The sequence below is a fragment of the Vicugna pacos genome, chromosome 9, assembly GCF_048564905.1.
Source record: "Vicugna pacos chromosome 9, VicPac4, whole genome shotgun sequence".
Taxonomy (NCBI): Eukaryota; Metazoa; Chordata; class Mammalia; order Artiodactyla; family Camelidae; genus Vicugna; species Vicugna pacos.
This window is the reverse complement of record NC_132995.1, coordinates 75,339,901-75,363,647: the sequence shown is the minus strand read 5'-3', so window position 1 is coordinate 75,363,647 and position 23,747 is coordinate 75,339,901. Positions and strand designations below refer to the sequence as shown.

Sequence of the window (23,747 nt, the reverse complement as noted above, 5' to 3'; positions counted from 1 at the left end):
GAAACTCTTGCTTTTTATTATTGGAAGCCCTTCAGAATTTTTTTTAAAAACCGTAACTATTACTTTGTAAGGGACTGTTTTTGATATATTAACAGTATCTATTTTGTAAAGAAAGAGGTATGAACACTACTTCCTTTCTTTAAAACAATTTTTTTGGTCATTTTATCAAATTTTAGAATTTTCTAAGGAAGAACTTGAAAATTTTTTCTCAGTACTGTAGATACAATGAAGTACTTCTGTCTGAGAGAATGGGAACATTTTCCAGAATACCTGAGTTGACACCATCACGTCTCCTTCCCCACGAGCTAGTCAGTCATGGTTATGTAGGAAAAGAATTTACATACTCATCAATATGTAGACTTTACAGAATCTGTAGTTAGAATCATATGTTTTCATTCCTTCTTGCTAAAAGCAGTGATTAAACAAAAAAAAATAATACTCAGGAAGGCTCCTAGACAGTTTGCCCCCCCGTCTACAATTCAATTAAAATATTCTTGACATGGCAGTAGAGACACGCTGCCTAGAAATGTCAACAGTTTCCAAAGACTTTAGCCCGGCAACGGAGAACACGGTCACATAATACTACTCACAGGTCCGCGGGCTAGTGAGAAGTCATTCAAAACTTACTCATTTATTTTCCTCTTCCCACATGGATTCACTGCCTTGCATGAATTTATTGCAAAAAAGGAAACTACCTTCCTGACCCATCATAATTTCATTATGACTAATAAAAGAAGAAATTTATTAAATTAAAGGAAAAGAACACTGGCCCAGAAGGAATACCATATGCTATAATCAAAGGCATTTCCCATAGGTGTGTGTCGCCCAAATTTATTCACCCTCCTAGAATGCTGCCAGGCTAAGACACCGGAGGCAGGGTCTGCTGACTGGGAGTACATGGTTCTCAGTCTCCGAGCTAAGCAGCTCCAAGCTTCTGTAGCTCCAGTTCTAAGGACAGCATTCAAAACAGCTACAGCTCGCCACCATGGAAGACGGTACGGATGTCCCTTAAACAACTGAAAATGACACCGTATGATCCAGCCGTCCCACTTCGGGGCATGTATCTGGTGAAAACTGCAATTCAAAGAGACACATACACCCCAGTGTTCACAGTAGCAAAAATGACTCACTACTTACAGTAGCCAAGACATGGAAACAACCTAAGTGCTCATCAATGAATGACTGGATAAAGCAGCTATGGTATATTTATACAATGGAATACTACTCAGTTATAACAAAGAATGAAATAATGCTATTTGCAGCAACATGGATAGACCTGCAGATTATCATATTGAGTGAAGTAAATCAGACAGAGAAAGACAAATACTGTATGATATCACTTATATGTGGAACCTAAAAAGAAAAAATAAAAATTTTATGTACAGACCAGAAATAGACTCACGGACACAGAAAACAGACTGTGTTTACTGGGGGGAAAGCAAGGTGGGACTCCGGGGCATGGATTAGTTGTTTGGGATTAACAGGTACGCATTACTATATATAAAACAGACAGACAACAGGTCCTACTGTACAGCACAGGGAACTGCATTCAATTTCTTGTACAAACTGTAATGGAAAAGAATCTGAAAAAATATACATATGTATATATATACGTATAACTGAACCTAACACTGTAAATTGACTATATTTCTTAGAAAATAAGAATTAAAAGAAAAGGCAGCTACAGCCCTAATTATCTGAGGAGGGGGCGTTAAAACCAGTTATCAGGTGGACTTCAAATAGTACCAAGGATATAAAAACACAGGACTGTTTGCTCAGAGAGCTTAGACACTCGGCAGACAGGAAGCATTTCCGGCTCCCCGACAGACAGGCTCGGGATGAAGGTGAGAACAAAGAGAAGAACTGGGTCTCTGGGTCTTGGAGAGACCCCGTCCCCTCTCCTCGCTGCTGAACACCGACCCTTCTCCGGGCCGAGGGCTGTGCGCTCGGCGCCGGGCGTCGGAGAACCCTGCGCAGGGCAGCGTGCACTCTGCAAACAGGAGGGACAAAGCCCTCTTCCTGCAGCACCGTGACCGAAAAACACACAGGAGCAAAGGGAAAAGAAAGGGTTCTCTCTGGGGTATTTGGAACTTGAAGGCCTTGGGGCGCTTATCCATGTGCATAAGAAGCACAGACGGTGAAATCCTGCAAATAGAAATCTGGCGATTACTTGCCCAACTTTTTGAATATCCTGTTGTACTCAGTATAATACGTTCCTATAGAAACCAGGACCCCCAGTACCTCCATTAAGAAAAAAATTAAATAAGTAAACCTAATTACCTTCCTCTCTCAAAAAAAATAACTATAGAAACCAGAACTGAGCAGGACACAACAGCCACAGGTCAGCCTGCCACCTGGCCACGTGTCAACTGCTGAGGCAATTTAAAAGAGCCGAGGAAGGACCTAAGAACGCTGAGGAAGAAAACTGCTATGCGAGAAAAACACTTGGAAAACTAATGACACGGGCAATTACTGCAGAGAGAGCAACTTGTCGAACACAGGGTTCAAATACGTCTTGTAATGTTACACCAAACAAACAGGATATGAACGTGCTGGAAGACAGACAGCAGCCTGCCAGCTAGAGAGGCAAATCAGCGTAACAAAACACACGCCTGACTCACAGGGGAGTCACTCCCTTCCCATCAACATCCTCAAGCACATATACCTGTCCCAGAGCAACAGAAACACAGAAGGGAGACTTAAGAGAAAAGACAAGGAATTAACACAGGAAATAATCCAAAGACAACTGAGAAGGGAGGTGCCTAATGACAAGGATCTCTCCAGCTCTCAAAGCACAGGGGTTTTTCCTGTTTTGTTCTTTTAATAGAGGTCCTGGGGATTGAATCCACGACCTTGTGTGTGCTAAGCACGCGCCCCGCCACTGAGCTATCTCCCTCCCCCACAGGGGTTTTGTTTTTGTTTCTTTAAGATGAGGTCTCAAAGGAGGTGAACCCATGAGTCCGGCAGCCCCCTCTCAAATATTCTGGTCAGCAACTGATGGTTTAATGATTACTTTATACAGACATTCCAGACAGAAGGCATAGCAGACTTAACCTCTTAGACTCCTTAATTTAAAAAGAGACAATCTGAACTAGACAGCTGCATGCAAATCAGTTAAGTTAGAGCACCGCTCACATCATACACAAAAGTAAACTGAAAATGGCTTAAAGACTTAAATATAAGGCAAGACACTATAAACCTCTTAGAAGAAAAGAGGCAAAACATCCTCTGACACGGACCTCAGCAGTCCCCTCCTAGGGCAGGCTGCCTGGGCAACAGGAGTAAAAGCAAAAATAAACAAACAGGACCTAATGAAACTTACAAGCTTGTGCACAGCAGAGGAAACCATAAGCAAAGCAAAAAGATAACCTACAGAAAGGGAGAAAATATCTGCAAAAGATGAGACTGACAAGGGCTTAACTTCCAGAATATACCAACAGTTCATACAACTCAGTAACAAAAAAATAAACCTAACCCAAAAACATGGGCAAGAGATTCAGACATTTCTCCAGTGAACACATATAAATGGCCAAAAGGCACATGAAAAAGTGCTAAATATCACTAATCATCAGAGAAATGCACATCAAAGCTACAATGAGGTATCCCCTCACACCAGTCAGAATAGCCATCATTGAAAAGTCAACATACGATAAATTCTGGAGAGGGAGTGGAGAAAAGGGAGCCCTCCTACACTGCTGATGGGAATGGAGTTTGGTGCAGCCATTATGGAAAACAGTATGCAGACTCCTCAAAAAAATAAAAACAGACTTACCGTAGGATCCAGCAGTCCCACTCCTGGGCATATATCTGGAGGGAACTCTAATTTGAAAAGACACATGCACCTCAATGTTCACAGCATCACTATTTACAATATCCAAGACATGGAAGCAACCTAAATGTCCATCAACAGATGACTACATAAAGAAGTTGTGGTATATTTATATAATGGACTACTACTCAGTCATAAAAAAGAAAAAATAATGCCATTGGCTGCAACATGGATGGACCTGGAGACTGTCATTCTAAGCAAAGTAAGCCAGAAAGAGAGAAAAATACTATATGATATCACTTATAGGTGGAATAAAAAAAGACAAATGAGCTTATTTACAAAAGAGAAACAGACTCACAAACATAGAAAACAAACTTATGGTTACCGGGGGTGGGGGGGGGATAAATTGGGAGTTCGAGATTTGCAGATAGTAACTACTATATACAAAATAAACAAGTTTATACTGCACAGCAGAGCAGTTTATACTGTATATCTTGTAGTAACCTCTAATGAAAAAGCATATGAAAGCAGACATATGTAAGTATATGTATGACTGAACTATTACGCTGTACGACAGAAATTGACACAACATTGTAAACTGACCACACTTCAATTTAAAAAAAAAGACATGATCTGAAGCTAACCTAGCTGCAACAGGAAGAATAGTACAATAAACTCTTTCAATTAGTAACATCATCAAATTCCTCAGTAAATCAGACAACCGATAAAAAATTTAGAGAAATCCTATGAAAAGAAAAAGAATAGAGTTCGAGTTAAGATCTAAAGGCCTCGGCTATCATTAAAAATATCTGAATCTTTAACACGAAGAATTGAAAATACATGTGTTGTTCAGAAGCTTTTCACTACCTTCCTTAAATGTCCGTGGCTGTGTTACCGAGAGCATCTCTAGGAAAACTGAGGCAGCGCTGCGGTGGGAAAATGACAGACACAAGATCAAAGTCAGACGGCCCGGATCGGCACTGCCCAACAGACACGTAACACAGGCCTCTTAAATAATTTTAAATGTTCTAACAGCCAAATTTAATGTATAAAGAAGCAACTGCAATTAATTTTAATAACTTATTTTATCAGTCACAAAATCATTTTAAGTATGCAATCAAAATTATTTTAATTAATGAGATATTCTTTTTTCTGCCAAATCAGCTCTTCAAGATCTGTTGTATATTTTACTGTTACAGCACATCACAATTTAGACCAGCCACATTTCAGGTGCTCAACTGTCACATATGGTTAATGGCTTCCACACTGGACAGTGTGGACCTAGATGCCCAGAGAATACAATATATAAATTAAGGTTTCAAAGATTCCTGCTTACCACGTTTAAAACAAAAGAAAACAACATAAAAGACATTTACTTCAGTTTAAAATTTCCTCATCCTATTTCAACCCCCAAAATCTGCTAAAAAGTAAAATCTGACTCCAAATAACAAAACATAAAAGGAAATAAACATGGTTATAATGCCAAACTTTTAAAACACACACATAATGAATGGCCCATTCAAAATTCAAATTTAGCAGTATTCCCCCTCCTTAATTAAAATTCATTGCTATTTCCTTTGAACCTTACCTTCCTAGATTCATCTCTGTCAAAGACTTTGTATTTTTAAAATGAAAAAGAAAAACACATTTAACACTGAAGAAAAACAACTGTCCTGTTTCAACTTCAAGGCTGTCAATGATTAACTTTCATCAAACAGATCTTTGACATCACAGCGAACCATTTCTTCACATCTTTTCGGGGTTGCCAAATGCACTGATTTTTAAAATGTGATAACTGCAATAAAGCTACAGGAAGGAGAAACAGTTTCTTTCTAGAACTTGATATTATTTTCACGTTTCTTAAATTTTCTAAAATATTGCCGTTTTTATACTTTCTGAATTAAAGAGAGTTAATAACATGATCAGAGACTCATCTACATTTGGGGAAGAGAAGAAAACAATCCTAAATAAAAGCATCTCTCCTGTTACAAGTGATAGTTGTGTCTCATCATTTTTACTTTAGATACACAACTTGCATATCTGTCACAAACTACAGACGTGGTTGGAGAAAAGTCAAGTTGCCCCTGTAATTGTTCCTTGGACTTAGCCCCTTGGTGGGCAGCGGAGCAGCCCAGGGAGAACTAGGTCTTGGTGTTTGTCATTTTATTTTTTATCAAAGTCAGAAAGTTGCGTTTTTCCACCAGTATTGTTTTTCTGAGGCAAAACAAAATGTAACTACATTCACCCATTCTTTACGCATAAATCCTTCCCATTGATTCTGGGTTTTAATGATTTTTCAAAAAATAGAGAGACTCAAAATGTGAACTCAACAAAGCACAAATGTTTTTAGTAATTCCACACAAGAACAAAGGGTGAAGACCTTCTGCTTCTTCGAAGCCTTTATTTCTTCAAAATCTTGTCAAAATTTCTTTTGTAAACATCTTTAAACAAACCTAGTAATCAGTATTTCTTAATGTTTACACCGAGCACACCTAGTATTCTGGAATAAATTGTGCCTTACTTGGGAAAAAGTTCACCTATATACATACGTCACTTGCAACAATTTTTAACACAATGCTTTGTATATTTTAGTTTTACAGTAACTATTAATCATCACCATAAAAATAAACTCAACTTGGTCACTTAACAAACTCAGCACCAAAAGTTATCTTTTGTGCAAACCACTTTTCCATGTAAGAACCAATTCAAAACTCAGAAACCCTTTACGCCCTCTGGCGCTGTCTGCACGCGCTTTGACAGTCCTGCCCCGGCTTTATACGCTGCTGAGTGTTCCACACCACGCGTCCCGTTGTTCTCTTTAATGGTCCCTGTCATCTTCTTCCCTGTGAGCACCGATTTGCTCATAACTGCCTTCACATAACCCAACACTCCACTTCGCTCCTTCATGACCCGCTTCCAAATTCACCTTACCCAAGGAACTTTTGCCAGTCTGCACAGTATACTAGAAAGCTGTCTCTTCCCAAAACCTCAACCAGAAGATTTTGCTCTAAATCTTTCAAGCGCAGTGAGCAAAGGGGCAAAAAGTTAACACCAAGAAACACATAAAACACGTAAGGTTATCACCGTGCAGCACACCAAGCTTTCTCTTACCCATCGCACGCTGAGCCCTGTAAAAGCGCTTCCCAGGAAATGATCATCAGAAGGGGGCAGTTTCTACTGCCAGGTTCACATGGGCCAACACCGGGTCCTCTCCCATGTGGTCCACCTGGGCCAGGTACAAAGTCCCTAGCTCATAAATTTTGTTTCCAGAGAATTTCTTTCACGTCTCTATTTTCTGTCTCCATGTCAACAGGAAGGGACAGAACCTGAGGTCAGGTCATTTTAAAGCAAAAATTTCAACAACTACCTCAGCAATAAATTTTGTTTAAAGCTGAGCACAGGTTACAGTCAGAATAGATTTATACATCATGTTAACTCCTAAATCTAATTGCCAAATAAGTCTATTTTTCTAATCTTATCCAGGCTTCTTCCTCCTGCCAAAGGAAAATGCATAACTCCATAAAAAATTACTTCATTATGGCCATGATGGAACGTGATGTAACAGAAACTAGATTTACCTTTTCCCTTGAAACAATCATAAGAGAATGGATAAAATACATGAACGATATGAAAACAATGTTTTTTCAAGACCTTGTGGACAACAAGCAACAACGGACAGCAACTGCTGAGAGCCAGGAGCTACGGGAGGCAAACCCTGTGACTGCCATCGTATCTGCCCTGGGCCTCCAGGTCCCGGCACGGGCAGGGAAAAGGCAGCAGAACCCAGTGTGCTTTCCGAACTGAGCGGATAGAGCTGCGGGCCCGAGGAGACCATCGTGGCCGGAGTTCAAGGGACAGAGTACCAGAGAGGTAAGAAGGGCACAAACAAGATCTTCAGAGACTGACAAAGGATACTCAGTAAGTACTCAGCTGGGGACTGATCAGCACATGTGTGCAAGGAAGCCACCCAAGGCTGGAAGAAAAAACACCAGAACAGATTAGATTAAACAGCGGTTACCATGCCACAGGGCCAGGAATAGTGTCTGTCCCGACTGGCCGCTTAGAAAACCTCCCGTTTCAAGGTACGCTGGGTGAGTACACAAAAGGGCCTGCCTCGGAGGAGGGAGGAAGGGCCCGAGGCTGCACGTTACTCCAGAGCAAATTCTGTCCAAGTAACTTTACCGAATTCTTGAACAAAGCTCAAGAATATTTACAGGAAAACAGCCAAACCAAACAAGGTGCAAATTTATGTCAGGCGTCCAATCAAATATCAGGCATTCAGAGAAGCAGGAAAACAGAACAAATGAGAAGAAAAAGCAATTAACCAAAAGTAAACTGGCACTGACAGATGCGTGAGGATTACTAGACATGGCCATTAAAAGTTATGAAGACGATATTTCTGCATATTCAAAACGTAAGCAGAGACATACAATCGGCACGCAGCTCCAGCGTCTAGAGGTGACCGGGCGATGGAAAGCATGCCCGAGGGGATCGATGGCAGATCAGACACGGTGGGAGACAACCCCACCTGAATGCACAGCAATAAAAATTCTCCCCAGAAATGAATACAGCATCAGTGAGCTGTGGAACAACTTCAGGTGGCCTAATATTTGTGTAATTAGAGTGACTGAGGAGGAGGAGAGAAAGGAACAAAAAATTTTGAAGAAAAAAAATGATTTAAAAGTTTCTACATTTGAAGAAAACTGTAAGTTGTACAAGAAGTTCAACAAAACCCAAAAGTAAGAAACTGGAAGAGAAATACCATCAGGCCCCTCAGAATCAAACTGCTTGGAACCAGGGGTAAAGAAAAACCCTTACACGGAGGAGGGGGAGGGGCGGAGGAAGACACGCTACCTACACAGGAGCAAAGACAAGGGCTGCACCAGATTTCCCGACGCAAAAAATGCAAGGGAAAAGTCAATGAAACGTCATCAAAGTACTGAAAGAGAAAAACTGTCAACCTAGAATCCTACACTCAGAGAAACAGCTTTCAAAATCAAAGGCAAAATGAAGTCTCACATACGCAGGAGCAGCCCACACTACGCGAAATATTAAAGCGAGTCGTACAGACAGAAGGAAAATTATATCAGTTGGAAATCTGGAGCTAAAAAAAGAACCAAAACACCAGAAATGGATGTAAGATTTTTTTATTATTTCAAACTTATTTAAAAGACAGTTGACTGTTAAAGCAAAAAAACAATGCAGCATGGGGTTTAAAACATACATAAAACTAAAATGCATGGTAAAGTTCGCACAAAGGACTGGAGAGGAGAAACCAAGAAGTACTACTCTAAGCTCTTCCCCGACCTGTGAAGTGGGATCAGAGCCCTGGAAGGCACCCTGGGTAAGCTAGATGTGTGTACTGTGAACCCTAAAGCAGCCAGCAAAGCAACAAAGCAGAGAGTTACAGCCCATGAATCAGCAAGGGAGATAAAACAGAATCGTACACAAAATTTCATTCAGTCAAAAGGCAGAAAAATTAGAAGAAACAAAGATGACAAACATAAATGCAACCATATCAATAATTACATTAAATGTAAGTGATCTATGTTCCTCAATACCTAGAAAACCCCCTGTTAAGTAAAAGAAGCTAGTCACAAAAGACTACCAACGAAATGTCCAGAACAGGCAAATCCATGGAGACGGAAAGTAGATCAGTGGTTATGAGGGGCTGGAAGGAGGGTGGGAAGGGAAGGCCAATAGACGCAAAGTTTCTTTTGGGAGGTATATAAAAATGCTCTGAAACTGGATAATCGTAACGGTTGCACAACTTAGTGAATGTACTAAAACCCCACTAAATTGTACACTTTAAAAGGGTGGATTCTACGGTACGTAAATGATTAAAAGCACAATAACAATACAACAAAAATACCCCCCAAAAGGTGCTGAAATAGTAAGTATATATTTTCTTAGATCCATCCCTTCAAGAAGAATCTCACCCCCACTTCACTTCGTAAGGTCTGAGTACGTGATTTGCTCTGGCCAATAAAATGCAAGTTGAAGTCACGTGTACCACCGCCTAGCAGCCATCTTAAGATACATTTCCACTAAACCGCTGTTCCACTTGCTGTGAATCTGGTTTATCTCGCATATGGGCTGGTCACTGGCCCAGAAATGAAGAAGTGGGAAGCAAAGATGTGCTCTGCAGTTTGAGATGAACGTGAATGTGAGCAAGAAATAAAATTACATCATTGCAATTTTTTAAAGGTGATCTAATTACCTCAATTAAAAGGTGAAGATGATCAGACTGTGTTCTAAAAAGCAAGACCCATTACATGCTGCCTAACTGACAAACTTTAAAGATAAAGGAAAAAAAACAGAATAAAAGTAAAGGATGGGAAAATATAAAAAAGGGAAAATAAAAACAAATTTAACATTATTCAAAAGAAAGGTGCAACGACTGTATGAGATAGAGCAGATTTTGAAGCAAACAGTATTAATAGGGACAATGAAGGCATTTCACAACAGGACATAACAATTCTAAATGTTTATACACATAACAACGAAACTTCAAATTACATAAAACAAAGACTGATAAAATTTAAAGAGAAATAAATCCACAATTATAGTTGGAGGTTTCGATACTCTTCTCTCAATATCAGATACAAGTAAACAGAAGAGCAGCAAAGATACAGCAGACATGAACGACAGTATCAAACAATTTGAAATAATTAACATTTATAGAACACTCCACCAAACAGCAGCCGAACACACACTCTCCTCAAGTGCACACAAAACATTTATAAAAACAGACCATGTTCAGGACCATAAAATGAGTCTCAATAAAAACAAAGGGCTGTTGCTAAAGCAGGGCTTAAGGAGAAATGCACAGCACAGAACACATTAGAAAAGAGGAAACATCACAAAAACATTACTAGGATACAAGACATTACAAATAAAGGTCAACAGTATCAGAAGACAACTACAGACTGATTTCCATCCTGAGCATAGATGCAAAAATTCCAAACAAAATTTTAGCACATCAAATCCAACACTATTTTATACACCATGCTAAGTGGGGTTTATCCCAGGAATGCAAAGTTAGCTTAACATTCAAAAATGTATGTAATTTGCCACATTAGATTACAAGAGGAAAACTGTCGATCATTTCAATAGATTGAGGAAAAGCATCTGACAAAATCTAACATCTATTCCTTATAAACTCTTAGCAAATGAGAAACAGACAGGAACTTCCTCAATCTGATAAAAATTATCTACGAAAACCTACAATTAACTTCATATTTAATGCTTTCCCCCTAAGATCAGGAAAACAACAAACCTATCTGTTCATCACTTACATTCAAATTTGTAATGGAGATACTAGCCAGTTGCAATAAAGCAAGAAAAAGACATAAAAGGCATCTATATTGTAAAGAAAGATGTAAAAATGCTCTTATTCACAATATAGAAAAGCTAATGGAATCTAAAAAGAACAACAAAACCTATCAGAACAGATGAATTTAGCAAGGCAGCAGGATACATGAACAATGAAAGAAAAATGACTGTATTCCTATATGGTAGCAATGAACAATCAAAAATTAAATTTAAAAAAAACATGCACAAGTAGTAAGTAAATGAGAAACATTATTACGTTCATGGGTGGAAGGCGATATTGTTAGGGACTCAACACTAGTCTGATCAAAATCTCAGCAAGTGTTTTTGTAGAAATCACTTGATGTTAAATTCACACGGGACAGCTAAGGACCAAAAACAGTCAAAAGAGCAAAGCTGGAAGATTAACACTATCTGATCTCAAGACTTACTATAAAGCTACAGTAATCAAGACAGTGCCATATTGGCATTAAGGTAGACGGATCAATGGAGCAGAAAGACTCCAGAAATAGGCACATACATATATGGACAACTGATTTTTGACAAAAGTATAAAAGTAATTAAGTGGAGGAAGGATAGTCTTGTCAACAAATGCAAAAAAAATTAAATATGGATATTGAAAAACTGAACTTTGATCTATACTTTGTTATCATATGTAAAAATAAAATGGATTATAATAAATGTAAAGTGTAAAACTAACTATATAACTGACCTGGAATCATCAAAAGCACAGTCCATAAAACAATTTCAAATTAGACTTAATCAAAATTTAAAATCTTTGCTCTTCAAAAAATACTGTTAAGAGAATTATAAGCCACAGATTGTGAAAAAATATTTTGAAAGACATATCTGGGTAAAGGACTTGTACCCAAAATACACTAAGAACTCTTGAAACACAGTAATAAGAAAGCAAACAACCTAATTTTTTCAAATGGGCAAAAATTTCAAAAAGACATTTAATCAAAGATGATACATTAATGGCAAATAAGCACATAAAAAGATGCTCAACACCATTAGGGAAATGCAAATTGAAAACCATAAGATACCAATACCTAACAGAGTGGCTAAAATTAAAAAGACTGCCTGCACCAAGTCTTGGTAAGGATGCAGAAGAACTGAAATGTTCATACACTAATGATCAGAGTATGAAAAAGTATAGGCCCTTTGGAAACCAGTTTGACAATTAAATGTACACCTCAACCAGCCATTCCATCCCCAGGTATTTGTCCAGGAGAACTGAAAGCATACATCGATAGAAAGGTTTTTACACAAATGTTTATAGCATTTCACAACAACAGGTGAGTAGGTAAAATGTGATATAGCTATATGGTGGAATACTACTAAGCAATAAAAAAGGAATGACCTATTCATATGTGATACAACATAAATGAATCTCAAAATAATGATGCTAGTGAAATAACCCATTAAAAAGGAGTATATACTATGATTCCATTTCTATAAAATTCTAGAACATGCAAACTAATCTACAGTGACCAAAAGCAGATTAACAGCTGCCTGGGAATAAACAGGCAGATAACGGGTATGTTCATTTTCCTGGTTTTGGTGACAATTTCACAGGTATCTACACATGTCATAACTTATCAAATTGTATACCTTAAGTGTGTATGCTTTATTATGTCAGTTACATACCAAAAGAGCTGTTAGAAATTATCTGTTATTATCCTCAGAGCCAGTGGTGGTATATAACCTTGACTGAACACAAAAGGATGTTCTGCCAGTAATTCTTTTGTAGCTGATGCCCTAAAAAACTTCTGATTATAATACAGTGAAAGGGCACACAGGGTCCACAGAACACATTAATAACAGAGTAAACAAGTATTTTATTTCATATCATTAAAAGAAAAGAATACTTTGCCTTCCATGAATAAATTTATGAAGAAACGTTCCATTCTGAACCACAAATCAGACAGCCATCCCAAATTATTCTACACCTTAACCAAAGGGGACTGCTTAGAGAGTTTAAAAAAAAAGTGGTAGTTTTATTTGTCCTAAATTTTTTTTTCCTAAAATTCAGGAAGAAGTCAGAGAATCTGCTATATCAAGAAAACAAATCACTAAAGCCATCTGAGCCAGAAAAAAATTTTAGTCCAATTTTAGTTTTAAGACCAACTCCTCCAAAAAAGACTTGACTACTTTGTTAGGTAACTGTGATAAACACAGAGCCAAAAACCAGAAAGTAAACATTCTTAATACAAACAAATATTTAAATTTTGATTATGGCACATATGTGTATGTGAACGGCTGAGTCTGTACGACAACTAGAGAACAGCCAAGCCCCTCACTCACCTATTCTGCTCCTCCAGCTTAGCCAGGAGTTCTAAGTCGTCTGGACTCAGCTGCGACGGGGAGGCCGGTGAGAGGGCCGGCGTCGACAGCGTGGTAGATGAGGACGTGGTGTGTAATGAAGCAGATGGACTTGCCACCTGACTGGCCATCTGACTGACTGTGTGTGATACTGTGTTCTTCACCCATGAGAGAGTAGAACTCAACTTCTCTGCAACCTTGTCTGTCGCCACCTAAGGATAAAAAGAAAAATTGCACGTATTTCAGTTTTGTATGCATTAACAAGAACTCGGTAATCCTGTTAAGTTTTGCTTGATAACCTCCATCATAATATTCTCTTTGAGTTAATAAAGACAAAACCTGTTTTAGCAATGATTATGCTAACATACAGCTTTTGGAAACTCTATTTCAGTTCCGCAGCAAGGACAAAATAGATGAGTGTTTACCAAACTACAGGCTAAGTCCATCAGAAAGTGATAGAACCAATTTAACAGGTAACACCAGCATTTTTAAAAATGAGAAAGAATAGAAAGTGCCAATGTAAAGATATGTTGTCTGATAAAATTTCTGTCTCAGTTGTAAAACTATGTACTACGTGGGGGGGTATGCTGAGTTGGGATAAAAAACATACTCCTTTTTGAGGTTGTTGTCAAAAATACTTGAACATCAAGGAAATAAAACATATCCATTAGGTGATGAGGGTAGGGAAATCCCATAACATGACCAACAATTCAACAAAAACTGGGCTTAGCATCAGGAGACTCATGTGTCTTCAAATAACTCAAGAGTGGTGTATTTTTACCACCAAAATATCAAGTTAAAAAAAAGAATTATTTTTATAGTAGAGAGAACAAAACTACAATAAATGATTGCATTAACAGAGTAAGAGAGTTCCACGGTATAATTTTCAAATAGTTAGAACTAGTCAGAAACAGAATGAGATGGCATCCCCTACCAATGGCTACAATTAAGAAGCAATTAGAAGAGCTGAAAGTCAAGAGCTGAAGATGAGTTTGTGTTTCAGGTGGGCAATGAGGACTAGAAAAGCCTTTAGAATCTGCCTCATCAGGTTCAGTGAACTAAACCAAAGTCTATCTGGTCTTCATAAACCATGCCCGTCTCCCAAGCAGACACGTCCACAACAAATTCAGTTAAAAGACAATGTACATAAATAATATTCAAACAAAGCATTATCACTTCAGTAATGGAAAACAATATGAACAACAGCCATATTTGAGTATCTATATAAAACTAAACGATCCTGGTGAGTTTACAAAATAAGGTATTTTAATGAGTTTTTGTACTTTTTAAAAACTATCACAAAAAGAGGTTGATTGTGACGTTCTTAGACAGACACTATGAAGCGCTTTTATGTGCTTTAAGAAGATCTTAAATTTTATGCAACAGGTGGCTAAAGCAGAATAAATTATTTTCTGGATCAGCATATTCTCAGCTAACCTTGCTTACATACAGCAATTCACACACAAACAAGTTAAAACACCAACACAGACACACAAATAAAATCCCACCCAGACTATCTCAGCAGATACTACTGCTCTGTCCTCAGGGGTCGCCGAAGGCTTTCTTTCCTCTTCACATTAACACATACACGACTCTCTCTACTCCTCCGTCCCCACTTCCTCCAGCTCAACACAGCAGCCGGAAAATTCAATGCAGAGAAAGGATAACATGGAAAATGGACTCTGAGGCCATAGTTAAGCCAACCAACATGAGGCCGGAACTTTTAAAACAAAGATTTTATTACAAGTGAATCGGGGCAAGAGTTTTATTAACCTAAGGATAGCTCTCATTTCTTTTCCATTTTCAGTAACTTTTCCCCTTTTGGAACTTACTTCCCCTGGAATGGTGTTAACAGAAGGGATCAGGGAACTCTTACTGTTGAGGGAAGACTCCCCAAGAAAGATAAGCAGGATGAAGTGAGAGAGCCAAGCAAGAGCAGCATGGGGCAGATCATTTAAGGTTCCAGGCAAAAAAAGCCTCCTTGCCAACGAACAGCCCAGCAGCACAGCTCATCATGGCAAAACGCCACACAGGAAGGAACCAAACGTTGAGGCAGGACGTCCTTTCTGCCCGGAGAGGTAAGAGCCATGGCAGACAGCAAGGTGGCCTGATCTGTCATCATCTTACTGATCTTCTCCACAAGGGTACAACTACAAACTCAACTGCGGAGGTGGCACTAATTTGCACCTCAAAAGCATACTCTACTTTAAAACAGAAAACCTAATATGTAAAATTTACAGAAAATGTTACCCTTGGATGGACCTAGAGATTATCGTATTAAGTGAAGTTAAGTCGGAGAAAGACAAATATCATGTAATATCACTTATATGTGGGATCTTTAAAAAAATGATACAAATGAACTTACTTACAAGCCGGAAATACTCACACACATAAAAACACAAACTATGGCTACCGAAGAGGACAGGAATGAGGGGAGAGGGATAAACTAGGGTTTGAGGATTGTCAGATACACACTACTATGTATAAAATAAACAACTGTACAGCACAGGGAACTATATTCAGTATCTTGTAATAACCTACAATGGAAAAGAATCTGAAAAAGAATATATACATGCATGTGTAACTGAATCACTTCACTGTACACCTAAAACTAACACAACATTGTATATCAACTATATTTCCATAAAGATAAATTTTAAAATAATGTTACCCTTTACTAAAATTGACCATTGATGTCAAATACACCTAGAACTTTCAGGCATTAATGCTTTACATTTCCATTATATAGAAGTCTTCTACCTGAGCTAACTGCAGCAAAGGCAAAAGACACCTATTTTATTCGCTTTAATTTATTTTAAGAAATAAATTAAAAATTTATCATACCCCTTCTGCACACTGTAGCAACGGGCTTCCATCTGAAGAGTTTAGAATAATCAAGAACACAGTCCTGACATCCTATCAACCTTGACAAAACGCGACTGAGTCTGTAACTACTGAAGGCTTCACAACCTATCTCCTCATTTTAAATCCTTAAATATAGCTGGAGTATTTAATTGCACTTGTACTTTAATAACGTTTAATACTCATGGTTCTAGAAATCCCACAGGACTGAGTTATTTTTCATGTGTCATCATGTCCTATTTTTCCTTTAACTCTGCTTTTTCAAATCTCTGCCTCGCCACCTCTACACCTCTCTCCCTCATCCTATGGTCAATTGAGGACATGAAGACACAGTAAATCTGACAGTGCAATTATGTCACAAAGTTCCTGTCTACCTCATGGAGGTGTTATGCATTTATTTTGAAACATGAACATACTCTGAAAAGGTTAAAACCATCATTAAAAACACTGAGCAGTCAGACACAAAGGGCCGCATATTGTATGATTCCATTTCAGTAAAATGTCCAGAACCGGCAAATGCAGAGATAGAAAGCAGTTTAGCGGCCTGGACGGCTTACAGGAGGGCAGATGGGGGACGACTGCTAATAGGCGCAGGGTTTCTTCCTGGAGTGAGGAAAACATCCTCGGATTGGACTGTGGTGACACTTACACAGCCCTGTGAATACATTAAACGCCACCTAACTGTACACTTTAAAGGAGTGGATTTTATGGCACGTGAATTATATCTCAATCTTAAAAGGGCCTCAATCTGAAAAATCTACATGATGTGTAAGTCCAACTACTTGACTTTCTGGAAAAGGCAAAACTATGGAGCAGTAAAAAGATCAGTGGTTGCCAGGGGTCGGGGGAGGAGAGGGACGAAAAAGCGGGGCACACAGGATTTTAGGGCAGTGAAAACACTCCCCATGACACAGTGACAACAGCTACATGCCATCACACATCTACCTGAACCCACAGGATGGGCACCACAAAGAGTGAAGTGTAACGTCAACTGTGGGCTGCGGGTGATCATGACGTCAGCACAGGCTCATCAGCTGAGACATGGCCACCACTCTGGCGGCGGACGCTGACAGTGTGGAAGGGTCTGCTTGTGTACGGTACGGGGTCTATGGGAAACCTCTGTACTTTCCACTCCATTTTGCTGTGAATCTAAAATTGCTCTTTTAAAAGTAAAATAATAAAATAAGCATAAATTAAATAAAGCTTAGTAAAAGCCTTAGATACTACTACAACATTGGAGTAGAAGAATCTCCTATGAGAAACCCTGTCCCTTTACCACTTCCCATTTTATTAGAACTGATAAGGATGCGCTTAACTTCCCAAAAGGGCTGTTTTTAAAGATTCCAATTGTAGATCCAAAATCTAAAATACTCTAGAGCAGGTGTCACTATTTTCCCCATTCTAAAAGTGATAACACTTTTTAAATGATGACGCAGAGAGGTTACACAACTTTATACGACATCAGAAAGCTAGTAAGAATGGAATGTAGACAATCCGGCTTGAGATTCTCTGTTCTTAACCACTGTCAAAAGCGAGCAAGACCAAAACTTTGCAGTGGATGTGGCCACTAAGGACCTCACATTAGTGAGTGTGACTCCACTCCCCACAGTGAAGGAAGCAGAAACCAGAAGGCGGAGGGGCATCTGCAAGAAGAAGAATGAGGAACTGCAAAATATTCCTGTTCCCATCACTATGGCCTTTATTCCTGACACTTCTGAATTCAGGCTGATTCCTGAAGGCTGGACGTCCCAGAAGGGTGTTGAGAATTTTACCATACAACAAAAGCTACTTTCCCAAAAAGCCTTCGAACAGGCACTTAACTTCATTTGATTTTATTAAACAAAGAAAAAATTGACACAATTCAGATATCTAGGCTGTTATGGTTATTTTTTTATCTTTTGGGGGTTAGTTTCTTTTATAATATTAAGGCTGATTCAACAATCAGCATTTTTTCTTTTTACTTTTCATATCAATTACCATTAACTCACTTAATGCTCACTCACACTTCTGTAGGACAGGTAATGTCTTCAATTTTAGAGATAAGAAATCCAAGATTAAGACTGTTTGTAAAGACTTACCTATTAACTTAAAACGGATCAAAGATCTAAACATAAAAGCTAAAACCATAAAACTCTTAGAAGAAAACACAGGGTAAAAGCTTTTCGGCAATGATTTGGCAATGATTCTTAAATATGACACCAAAAGCACAGACAAAAAAGAAAAAATGAGATAAACTGAACTTCAAAATTAAAACTTCTGTGCATCAAAGGACACTATCAACAGAGTAAAAAAGGCAATCCATAGAATGGGAGAAAATATTTGCAAATCACCTACCTGATAAAGAATTATATCCAGAATTTATAAAGAACTCCTAAAACCAACAACAGCTCAAACAACTCAATTAAGAAATGGGCAAAGGACCTGAACAGAGATTTCTCCAAAGATATAGAAATGGTCAGTAAGTGCAATGGTCACATGAAAAGATGCTCAACATCACTAACTAGGGAATGCAAAGCAAAGCACAGTAAGATACCATTTTAGACACATCAGAATAGCTATTATAAAAATAAAAATTAAAGCAGCAGAAAATGAAAACTGTTGGCATTGCTGATGGGAATGGAAAATGGAAAAATGGTGCAGCTGCTGTGGAAAAGTGTGATGGTTCCTCAAAAAATTGAACACAGAATTACCATATGATCCAACAATCCCACTTCTGGGTATATACCTAACAGGACTGAAAGAAGGGTCTCAACAAGGTATTTGTACGCCCAAGTTCACAGCAGCATTATCCACAATATCCAAATGGCAGACGTAGCTCTTGTGTTCATCAATGGATGAATGGATTTTTTAAATGTTATTGTTATATACAGTGGAATATTATTTGGCCTTAAAAAGGATGAGAATTCTGACATACGCCACATGAACAAACCCTAAAGACATTATGCTAGGTGAAATAAGCCAGTCACAAAATGACAAACATTGTATGCCCATTAACATGAGGTACCAAGAGTAGTCAAAGTCATAGATGCAGAAAAATAGAACAGTGGTTGTCAGGGGAGTGGGGGATGGGGGGTTTAATGGATACTTGAGGTGGAGGATGATGATGGTTCACAGCAACGTGAACACCACCGAACCATACACTTAAAAATGGTTAAACTGTTCATTTTTTTGTTATGTACAGTTGACCCTTGAACACCACAGGTTGGAACTGCATGGGCCCCCTTATACACAGATTTTTTTCAATAAGTATGTACTACAGTACTACAAGACCTGTGGTTGTTAGAATCCAAGGATGCAGAACCACGGATACAGAGGGCCGGCTGTAAAGTTACACATGGATTTTTGTTTGTGTGAGTGTTGGTGTCCTTAACCCCCGCATTGGTCAACTGTGTACTTTATGGCAATTAAATAAAAAAAGAAATGTATCTCTTTCATTGCTTGTATTAGTAATTTGTGTCTTCTCTTTTGGTCTTTGCTAGCCTGGCTAGATAGAGGTCTGTCAACTTCATTGATCTTTTTAAAGAGCCAGCTTTTAGTTCTGTTGATTTTTCTCTCACTGTCCTCCCGTTTCAGTCTTATTTATGCTCTAATTTTTACTTCTTTTCTTCCACTTGCTTAAGGTTTATATTGCTCTTTTTCTACAGTTCTCTACGTTGAAAGCTTAGAATTCTCATTTTACATCTTTCTCCTTTTCTTATACACTCAATGCTATAGATTAGCCTCTAAGCACTGCTTTTGCTGCTCTTCATTTTCCTTTAGTTCAAAATATTTTAAATATCTAAGACTTTTTTTGAACTATGTGCTATTTAGAGATGTGTTGTTTAATCTCTAAATATTTTCAGATTTTCCAACTTCTGTTATTCTGAACTACTGAGGTCTGAGAGCACAAATTCAGGAATGTTGTATGGCCCAGAATGTAGCCCATCTTGGTGACTGGTGCAGTGAGCGTGAGAAGAACGTGTATTCTGCAGCTGGCAGGTGAAGTGTGCTGTAAACGTCATCAAATCCAGCTGACTGACGGTACTGTTCAGCTAAGGACAGTGCTGATCTTCTGCTTGCTGTATCTACAAATCACTGAAAGACAGGTGCTGAAATCTCCACCCACAGTGATGAATCTGTCTGTTTCTCCTTGAAGTTCTATCAGCTTTTGCCTCATCAACTATGTCTTTTGGAGACTTGACCTCTTTATCAATACATAATGCTTTGTCCAAAATTAATACAGCTACTCTAGCTTTCTACTGATTATTCAAAAAAGTAAATATATAATTCACACAACACATGAGCAGGTTTGAAGGCCACCTAGTTTCCAGTTTCGGGCTGGTTTTGGCCCAGGGCATTTCCCTTCCCTTCTTGGAAATACAGCTCTGCATTTAAAAGGGCGTTTGCATTTCTAGATGCTTTATATACAAAGAGTTTTTCCAAGCTACGTAGTGAACCATGTTACTGAAACTGCAGTTCTATAGATTAGGTGAATTTTTTTTGATTACAGAACTTCGCAGGGACATAACTATATTATCATACACTGTCAAAATAGAAGATAGAGGAATATACTTTCCAAACTTAACTGGCCATAAATCCTTTTTTCATCATTATCTGCAAAACATATTCTGAAAAATGCTGTTCCAAAGAGAACTCACTTTTTAAGGTGTCTCTAACTTTGTGTTCTATCTCACCTTTTTCTTCATCTGTAGTGCTTTTTGACTACACAGTCAGTCCTCTGTACATGCAGGTCCTGAATCTGCCAATTCAATCAACCATGTATCAAAAATATTGAGAAAAAAAAATTCCAGAAAGTTAAAAAAGCAAAACTTGAATTTGTCATATGCTGGCAACTATGCACACAGTATTTACATTTTATTAGATAGTATAATGTTGATTTAAAGTACATAGGAAGATGTGGATAGGTTATATGCAAATACTGCATCATTGAGCATCCTCAAATTTTGGTACCCACAGGGGGTCCTGGAACCAATCCCCTGCAGATTATTGAAAAATGACTTAAATATTTTGACGTTCATTAATAAAGTAATAACAGTTAGTATTTACTGAGTGCTTACACTCAGATACTTGATGTGATCACCTAGTCTAACCTACAACCCTATGGTATATACGTCATAAATCATCATTATACTGTAGTGTCATCAGCCATTCAGGTGTACTACCTATTAGTTCCTTGAGAAATAAAAAGATTATTTCATATATATTCATACTGTCACCCAAAGAATATTATAGATCAAACTATTAGATGCAAAGTTTGAAGAACACAAAATGCTGGCTAAATTCACAGACTCTGCTTCATCCAGCTGAATCTTAATTTCCCAGGGGGCACATGAACAATTTCTTCAGCTTCTCTACATATGAATAACATTGGTGCAGCCCTTAATAAAATATTTTCACATATTTGATTCTTACAGAAGACCTGAAAGGTATTCCAGTATTACTCCTGTGACAAGTATTTATTCAGAACATGTTCTGAAAAAGCACTTTACTGGGTGCTGAATATACATATATAGTCATCAACAAAAGAGACATGCTCTTTACTCTTGTGGAACTAGCTAAGAAGTCAACTAGTGAACAAGCATGAGGGCATCAGACAAGAACCAAATTTGACAGGGTGGTTAAGGACTGCCTTTCTGAAGAGGCAACATTCAAGTTAAGATCTAGAAGATAAACAGGAAGAAGCCAGCTGTGCAAAGAGCTAGGCGGAAAAAAAAAGAAAGGAACAGCATGAACAAAGGCGCGGAGGAATTTAAAAACTTAATGGGTTAGAAAAGGGCTGCCCAGGAGAAATATAAGGTGAGCCACAGATGCAAGCCGTGATGGTTATTTTAAATTTTCTAGTAGCTACAGTTTAAAAAGTAAAAGCAAGGGAAATTATATTTTTTATTTAATCCAAATACATCCAAAACATCATTTCAACAGATAATGAACATTTAATGAAATAGTTTACATTCTTTCTAAAGTATTAAAATACTAAGTCTGAAGTTCAGTGTGTACTTTACACTTACAACACATCCCATCTCAGCCTAGCCATGTTCAAGTGCTCAACAGCTGCATGTGGCTAGTGGCTCCATATTGAATAGCACGGGTTAGAAGAACATAGAGGAGACCATTATGGCCAATGCGTAGTAATTTAAGGTAAAGTGTAGAAAGTGAAATTAGAAAAGTCAACCTGGGACCCATCATTAAGGGTCTTATAAGAAAGGAATTTGGAATCTATTTGGATTATAACTGAGAGTCACTCAGGATTTTACATATGTGAAAAATAATATGATCTTTCCTATTTTATAAAAGGCTCATACAATTTACAATAGCCAAAACATGGAAACAGCCTAAATGTCCATCAACAGGTGACTGGATAAAGAAGATGTGGTATATTTATACAATGGAATACTACTCAGCCATAAAAACCGACAACATAATGCCATTTGCAGCAACATGGATGCTCCTGGAGAATGTCATTCTAAGTGAAGTAAGCCAGAAAGAGAAAGAAAAATACCATATGAGATCGCTCATATGTGGAATCTAAAAAACAAAAACGAAAACAAAGCATAAATACAGGACAGAAATAGACTCACAGACAGAGAATACAAACTTGTGGTTACCAGGGGGGTGGAGGGTGGGAAGGGATAGACTGGGATTTCAAAACTGTAGAATAGATAAACAAGATTACACTGTATAGCACAGGGAAATATACACAAAATGTTATGATAACTCACAGAGAAAAAAAAATGTGACAATGAGTGTGTATATGTCCATGAATGAATGAAAATTGTGCTGAACACTGGAATTTGACACAACATTGTAAAATGATTATAAATCAATAAAAAATGTTAAAAAAATAAAATAAAATAAAAGGCTCATACAACTCAATAACAAAAAAACAAACAACCCAAGCAGAAGATGGGCAGACACCTAAACAGACATTTCTCCAATGAAGACATACAGATGGCCAGTTGGCACAAGAAAAGATCAGAGAAATACAAATCAAAACTACGAGGTGTCACCTCACACTGGTTAGAATGGCCGTCATTCAAAAGTCCACTAATGATAAATGCTGGAGATGGTGTGGAGAAAAGGGAACCCTCCAACACTGCTGGTGGGAATGTAGTTTGGTGCAGCCATTATGGAAAACAGTATGGAGATTCCTCAAAAAACTAAAAACACATGATCCAGCAATCCCACTCCTGGGCATATATCTGGAGGAGAACTCTAATTCAAAAAGATACATGCACCCCAATGTTCACAGAAGCACTATATACAACACCCAAAACATGGAAGCAACCTAAATGCCCATCAAGAGATGAATGGATCAAGAAGATGTGGTATATGTATATACATATACACACAATGGAATACTACTCAGCCATAAAAAAGAATAAGATGATGTCATCTGCAGCAACACGGATGAACCTAGAGATTATATTAAGTGAGGTAAGTCAGAAAAAGACAAATATCA

At 38.1% G+C, this 23,747-nt stretch overlaps 1 protein-coding gene across 10 annotated transcripts in view; it reads right to left on the bottom strand.

Moving 5' to 3' along the window:
• EVI5 (ecotropic viral integration site 5) overlaps positions 1 to 23,747 on the bottom strand; it is a 162,185-nt gene that overhangs the window by 119,316 nt on the left and 19,122 nt on the right. For 8 of the 10 annotated variants that reach the window (XM_072968221.1, XM_072968217.1, XM_072968220.1 and 5 more), the window contains one exon: positions 13,409 to 13,638. In XM_072968221.1, the coding sequence (XP_072824322.1) occupies positions 13,409 to 13,557 (149 nt within the window). In that variant the 5' untranslated portion in view covers positions 13,558 to 13,638. Of the gene's footprint in view, positions 1 to 13,408; positions 13,639 to 16,270; positions 16,571 to 20,961; positions 21,025 to 23,747 lie in introns of those variants that run through there. The other 2 variants (XM_072968219.1, XM_072968222.1) reach the window with 2 other exon arrangements.